General features: G+C 42.6%; 1 protein-coding gene across 1 annotated transcript; it reads right to left on the reverse strand.

The window, feature by feature from the left end:
• Positions 1-125: 125 nt before the first annotated feature.
• LOC137989863 (uncharacterized) lies at positions 126-620 on the reverse strand. Its single transcript, XM_068835494.1, has one exon. It carries the CDS (start codon positions 618-620, stop codon positions 126-128), a length of 495 nt encoding a protein of 164 aa, XP_068691595.1.
• Between the last annotated feature and the right edge of the window lie 6880 nt (positions 621-7500).

The following is a 7500-nucleotide window of genomic DNA, read 5'->3' on the forward strand; positions in this document are numbered from 1 at the left end:
CGAAGAGCCCATGCATTTCGCACTGTGTCGTAATCGGATCGCTGGCCGTCAACTGATGAAATCATGAAGTCAACTCTCAAACCCGTTTCTTGTTTCTCTCGCTGGTTGACTGTAGAGATGGAGAGTTAACCCTCCTCACCTTCAATGCCAAGCTGTTGGACTAGTGATGGATCTATCAAGGTTACATCTGACGCAGAATCGATGAGTGCATATGTTGTCGTATGTCTTCCATTCTTACCAATGACCTTCAGGGGAATAATCTGTAGGAATATTTCAGGAGGCTCGGCCACAGACGTGTTGACAGACGCTGTTGGTACAGATGGGTCGCTTAGTGAGCTAGTGGGGATAGCAGGAGTAGATGTACTCTCAGTAAGATGGGATTGATGATCAGGACGCCTAAGGCTTGATTGGTGGAGGAGTGAGTGGTGAGGCTTTCCACATCCTGGTACCTTACAACGATTGGTAGAAGTACATGACTTTGCCAGGTGGTCTCTTGAATTAACGCAGTTGAAGCAGATGTTTTTCTTGAAAACGAATTCCCTTCTTTGTTCAACCGACTTCGACTTGAAAGCATCACAACGGTAGAGCGGATGACTTTGGGAACACTGCGTGCATTTCATAGTCCTCATGGCTTTGCTGGTGTCGGGTTTGACGTCTGCCCCGGAAACGTTTGTGTGAGCGTGGTCAGGTGATGTACATGCAGTTTGCTTCTATCCTCAGGTCTCCGTGGAAGACTCGTCTCGTATGAATTTTCCGTGAAAAATGGATGATTGGCAACCTCGGCTCGGTCATTGAAGAACTTGACAACATCTAAGAAGGTGGGCATGATTATTCCTTGTTTCTGCAACTTCACAAGATGCTCACGAAACCTGTCTTGCAGCCATCTGGGTAGCCTTAGGATTACTTTCTCGAGGTTGCTGGCATTCATTTCGGTAAGACAGTTCATTAATGCAAGGGTGTCATACATGACAAGGGCCGTGTCGGCAAAGCGTTCCTTATCTTGAGGGGCGATGATGGGACCCTTTGTCAAGGCATCTATACGGGCTTTCATGATCTTAAAGGGCTGGCCGAAACGGTTCTGCAGAACACTTAGTGCCTTGTTCAGCCCACCAGGAACGGCTTCATATCTTTGTACAGCATGGACGGCGGGGCCTTCAAGAAACTGGAGCAAGCGGGCCATCTTAGTCTGTTCATCCAACGCCTTAGTCTCAACCAGCTGGTATAATCTTTGTCTAAATGAGGGATACACTTCAGGTGAACCATCAAACTTCAATACTTGGAGGGGAGGCAGACCGTGTCCAGCAGTTATCCTTTCCATGGCAGAGGCAATGGAAGCAAGATAACCTTTTTCACCCATCACTGGAGCACTCTCGCGAACAAACGGTGCTGATGCATAGGAATCGTAATTGCCAAAGGTAGGTGCTTGACAACTTGAGTCAATAGGACCGGAGGCTTGAGTATTGTGTTGGAAAACTGGAGCTGAGGAGGACCGCCTGGTTACAAACTCGGAAGTGGTGGGGCGCCTAAGGTGAAGCCAATTGGGGACAGCATGAAGCCGCTCAGGAGCGTTTGATGCTGGCAGAGTGGAAACGTGTGGGGAAGCCACAGGAACGGAATTAATATTAGAAATCAGGGGTGGGGAAACAGAATCTTCACTGGCAAATGCAGGGAACGTACGTACGTGGGTGCGAAGAGAAAACTGGAAGAGTGAATAGGTTCGTGGGTCCTGGAGCTGTGGATTCGCGCGTGGAAGAGGTAGGACGAAAGGAGACGCCAGACGAGATGGGATAACATGCAGGGGCTCGCGTGGGTGCCGCACGGAACGTGCGAGATTTCGTCGACGTGCAAGAAGGCATGCGCACTGGCATGGTCACAATAGGTTGAGCGTATGGCTGTTCAAACGTAGGTGGGCATGAGACGGCTCGCGTGGGGTCACGCGCGATTGGTGCTGGCCGGGTTGGCATGGTGGATGCTAGGTTTGCTTTTTGCCTGTCGCCGTGGAGGATTTCTTTATCGTCGTCATGTTCGGACAATAAACAGGAATATTCACGCTCTGCCAATTTGCACTCCAACTGAGCCATTTCTGTCTTTTCTCTAGCCTCGTCCGGTTGCCTCTCAGCTTCAAGTTTTGCCAGCTCAAGTTGGTGCTGAAACTCAAACTGCTTTTGCCGCATTTCCAACTCTAACAATTTGACTCTCAAATCTATCGACCTCACGCGTTTCTGTTCCGTTTGTTTCTCTATAAGAACTGCTTTCTCTACCGCAAATCTAGCTCGCTCTAACCTTGAACTTGCTGTGCTTATTCTTGAGACCTTACTACTTTGCGATATGACAGACCTTGCCGGGGAAGGAGGAAATGAAATCTTCGTATCAGTCACCGTCTCAGGGGCTTTGGTATTGAAAAACGAGGCGACATCGATGGCGTATCTTTCAATCTTTTCATCATAAATCCGTTTTCGAACTTCTTGTGCCTCACAATAACTTAGAACCTCCTGTAACTCGATGCTGTCTTGGGGAAGTAGTCCCTGAGTCAGTTCCACATTGTCTCGGAAACTTGAAAAGGTATCATTCAAGGCTGTTTGGAGGCTTCGAACCTGGACCAATTGTCAGTAGTAATTGTCAGTAGTAATCTTGTAGTAATTCATCGGTCTTTGAACACAGTTTCGACATAGGAACGTAGCCGCCACGGGACCGTCTTAAAGAATAAAGCTTCTCAACTAAAATTGCTTCTTGGTTTTGGAGCGAGTTTGGCATCCTTAGCCTGGAACTTAAACGCGGCGAACTTGGAATTTCTTGGTCAAGGACGTTATCCATCTTTCAATTGATATTTACAATGAAATGGTCAGGGACCATTCGACTTAGCACTCCAGCAATTATATTGACTCCAACGTGTCATGTTGTCGCTGGTAAATATCTAAGAACAAGCTTAAATTACGAAACGTTTACAAACATGGAATCACAGGATAACTAAACCAAAACAAGCATTAAAAACCGTAAAACTAGGACGAAACTCTTACCAATTGCTGGATCAGCAAGGACGGCGGGGAACCAACTGAAATTTTTGTTGAACTTAACTTATAAAGAGACTTAAGTCTAAATTTACATACGGCAAAACGTAAGTGTTAATTAAAGGTGATAACAACAGATCCTACGAAAAGGAACATAAAGGACGCTGAAGCGGACTAATGAACGAGTGTAAATTACAAGGGAATACAAATACTAAAGGGCTAGCGAACTATACGAGAAAAAATACGCGTTGTCTAAAGAGACATTACAGGGTAAAACACCAAAAATGATATTTAGTTTTTTGGGACCAAACGAGAAATTCCAAGCGGACAAATTAGCTCCATCTTGCCCGCTCGGGTAGCCAATCTCAAGGGATTGGGTTCATCATGCCCGCTCACGGATCAAGTATAATAAATCTTCATAACAATAAAACAACTCAACTCCCAGAAAAGATGTTCTCATGACTTTCATGTCTTCACTATCTGTAATTGTATTGCTCCAAATAAACTGTGAAAAATATATAAAGATACGCACCTGGTCACTGCATAGAGATTTGTGTGAGTTACTTAATAAGTCACTCATGGCTGTCTAAATTAAATACCAACACCGATTGATAATTCTTTCAACTCCTCAATGAATTTGTATTTGGACGTTTAATTAAACACCATTCCACAATTTTTTTTTGTTTTGTTTTTGGTACAACGTAACCTAGACCTCTTATTTGACCTTGCGTGGCGTCCCCATTTTTGTGATGAAGAAGCACATTTAATTAATAATAACAACAATAAGAAACAAGTTGATCGTTACTGACACAAACAGTCGTCACTTTTCAAGTATTGGAAATGGCAAGATATCGAAGGAATTCTTAATTAGCCAGAACTTTCGAGTAATGATTTTATTTATGTCTATGTTTCTCCCCGGTCTTGATAAATAATGAAAGCTGTGCATTTTGTGATCTCACCAGTTTGCTAAGACATCGAAATCCGGAAAAAAAGACAACTCCAAAAACGTTGGCATTATTCGGCCACCAATGTGGCTTTTTATTAAATCACCAACGAAATCTATGAAAGTAAAGGTAAAGGTAAAGTAACGTAGGTGTTTATTAAAATCAAATTGCAGCCCATACGTTGAATTACGCAATTGTTTATATACTAAAATTTATAAAAATTACAATAATAATAATAGTATAATATGGATGTTAATTATTCTAAAAGAGATCTAGTAAACAATAAGCATTATAGAGCGGTTTTCAATTGAGTGTCGAAAGTAATTAGCAAATTACTTTGGTTTTGCATTACTTCACTCAGTGACTGGTTCAAAGTTTTGGCGACACTTGTTCAACCAATCAGAAGTGAAACCAAAACCAATCGAGGCTCTCGCGTGCACATTTTCCCGCGCTTTGTGTCGGCTAAGTGTAATTACTTTGAGTTTTGATTGGTTTACTGAATTGTCTCCGTCCTTTTTGATTGGCCAAAGTAATTACTTTGGTTTTGGTTTTACGACACTCATTTGAAAACCGCTCTAATAAAACCTTAATTACATTTTACAACTATGATATATAATATAATGGCAGAAGTAAGCTGTCCAGCCTATGATCTTTATCGGATGCGATGCTATGGAAAAGGTTATCACATAATGTATCAATGTGATACACCATTGGTGTAACCCCAAGAATCTCGCATGCGTTGTTGTAGGTCGTGCCGGGCATAATGATTGAGATCGCCTTTTTCTCAATTCGAACGAGCTCGTTGATGAGATACCGCGGCAAGTCGTTATAAAAGACCTGAGAATTAGATCTGTTGGCGGTAATTTCGCGAGTTTGAGCCGTACTAGGAAATATAATCGTTTACTAGCTTTCTTAACTGCTTCTTCAATGTTAGGTTGGCACTTAGAGTAAGTCCCAATAACTTGACGGTATATTAACTTGTTCTATCAACTGGGTTCCGGGCAAACGAAATTCGGAGCTCCTTACATTTATCAGAGTTGAATTGCACTCTGTTCACATGGGACCACTCAATAACCTGATTAACTATACTCTGTGCCTCATTGGTAATCCCTTTCGGAACGACTTCGGATACTGTAGTGTCATCAACAAATTTCCGTAAATGTGGAGTGGTTACATCCAAATCATTTATCATCAATACAAAAAGCCATGGCCCAATTTGGTAATCCTGCGGTATCCCAGAAGGGACTGGGCCCTACTTGCAATAACAACCTTTTGCTAGTTTGATTCTTTGAAATCGATTAGACAGAAAATCAATGATCCATTTAACTATACTACGTGGTACGGCTAAATTATGTAACTTGTTGACAAATATAGAATGATCTATTAGATAAAATGCCTTCCGATAATCGAAAAGTAGAGTTCTTACAGTCGCTCGGTTTCCGTCAGTCTCCAGGGACCACCTATGCAACATGCATTTCAAAGCGAAAGTACTTGACGATTTCAGGACTGCCCCATACTGACTACTATCAATAAAGTCTAATACAGCAGGCTTGAGATAGTCGTCTACAAGGAATCCTTCCGCAATTTAGAGATAGAAGGCGTTAGAGAAATAGGTCTTAGATCTTTCTTCAGATCCAGACCTGGTTTCTTTTTCGGCACGGGTGAGACATCGGCATTTTCCAAACAGATAGAGCATTTAGAATCTCCGTAATGGGAAAGGCCAAGATATCGGCGTACTCCTTGAGTAGCCAGTTCGGGATCATGTCCGATGTGGCAGCTTTAGTGGCGTTGACTTTCAGTAGCGTTCTTTTAACGCGTTTTTCAGAAACACATAGGATCTTTGCAATTGGAATATCCTCTGTAGGGAGACTTTCCATCGGAGGAGGCAACTTATATTTCTCCAGAGGTTCGAGGAAGGCTGAGTTAATTTGATTACACAAATCGCCATTCTTGGTCTTTGCTCCACTCAGATGCTTCATTTCGTCCCACCATCTTTTAAGATGTTCATCCTTTAGATGTTGTATCCTGGACTCATAATACTTCTCTCTGCAAGTTTTCCTCTCCCGGATTACTAAATTTGAGCCCAGTCGAATTCGTACCGTAGCTGGTAAAGGCATTTTGTCTGTTCCGGATCAATTTCTTAAGTCTCGGGGTTATCCATGGCGCGTTGGCTTAGCACGCGCGCACTTTCTTTGAAGGCATTCAAATATTAATTCTGGTGAGGATGGGTTGCTGAAATATGGCCCACTTATCCTCGCAGCTCCTAAGCGAAGCGAACAACAATGGCCAATCAATACTGTCTAGATATCTCTCCATCGCTGCCTTACAACTTGGCCGTTGATCGGGCTTAGTAACTACTCTCTTGGTACCAGTGTTGGGTTACCTTCTCAGAGGTCGGAGAAGCTACCACAGTGCTGTGGTCTGAGAGACCAAACAGTGGGAAGGCCAGTGGTGAAGTGTAAAATTCATGCACGTTCGTTAGCACAAGGTCTGACGCAGCATCTTTGCGAAGTGACGCCATAACGATTTGTTTCCGGTAAAAGTGTCTCAACAAACCCATGTCCGACCGGTTGAAATCGCCAGCTGTTAAAAAAAAAACCATAGTTTAACTATTTAGACTCAACCAGGGCAAGCGAATGAAACAGATGATGGGGAATTGATATATCGCCTGCCTTTGGGGGATGGTAGATTACGGGAGCAACTATGCAGAAGAAGCCTCGAGGAATACCCTTTGGTCTCAAATAAAGCCATAACTTTCATGATCATCGCAACAGGTAAATTCACTCAGTTGTTGGTACTTGCAATTGCCCTCCTTGATGTAAGTGAAGACACCGCGTGAGCATCACTGTTTTGGTCATCACGGACTAGAAAATAGGGAGTTCGATTTTGTTACGAAAGATAAATTCACTAACCGCAGTGAATTAAAGCCATGTTGAGCAAAGGTGGGGCCAGAAATAGTGCCTACACCCAAGACTTCTGATGTTTCACGAGAAAAAATGGGGAATAGAGCAGCACTGATAGCAAATTGCGTTGCAGATGTAGCAATTTTCCTTTAATATTGTTTTACCTATTCATATATAATTATATCTAATTTTGTATGGTGTATTGAGAGCCTAATAAGTCGATCTTAATTTTTACGCCAAACTAAATCATTAAAATGCAGTTGCTCATGTAGTAAGTATGAAATCGGAAAATGCGGATGGTGTTTACTCAGACTCTCTGGCATTTCATTTAGAAATATACCATTTTACATCCTCGTTTCCAGGCTCCTCTCTCTTCTTCCCTTCCTCGCTCGATAAAGTCCCTTGGTTGAGGCTGGTCAAGTGTTTTTGTTTAAAAATAAAATCTGAACTTATGGTGGGTCCCACACTTAATTTTACTAACACTGAAACTCAGTTCTGTCTTGGGTAGGGAGAATCCAGGTGTGTTTCTTTGTCAAATAGCGCTCACGTTCTAAGTAGACATCCAGTATTTTTTTTTTTTCTACAACCGACGCGAACTGATATTTACGGGCACATAGGACTTACACATCTATTTCAGCTTCACCA

The sequence above is a fragment of the Montipora foliosa genome, unplaced genomic scaffold (assembly GCF_036669935.1).
Source record: "Montipora foliosa isolate CH-2021 unplaced genomic scaffold, ASM3666993v2 scaffold_478, whole genome shotgun sequence".
NCBI lineage: Eukaryota > Metazoa > Cnidaria > Anthozoa > Scleractinia > Acroporidae > Montipora > Montipora foliosa.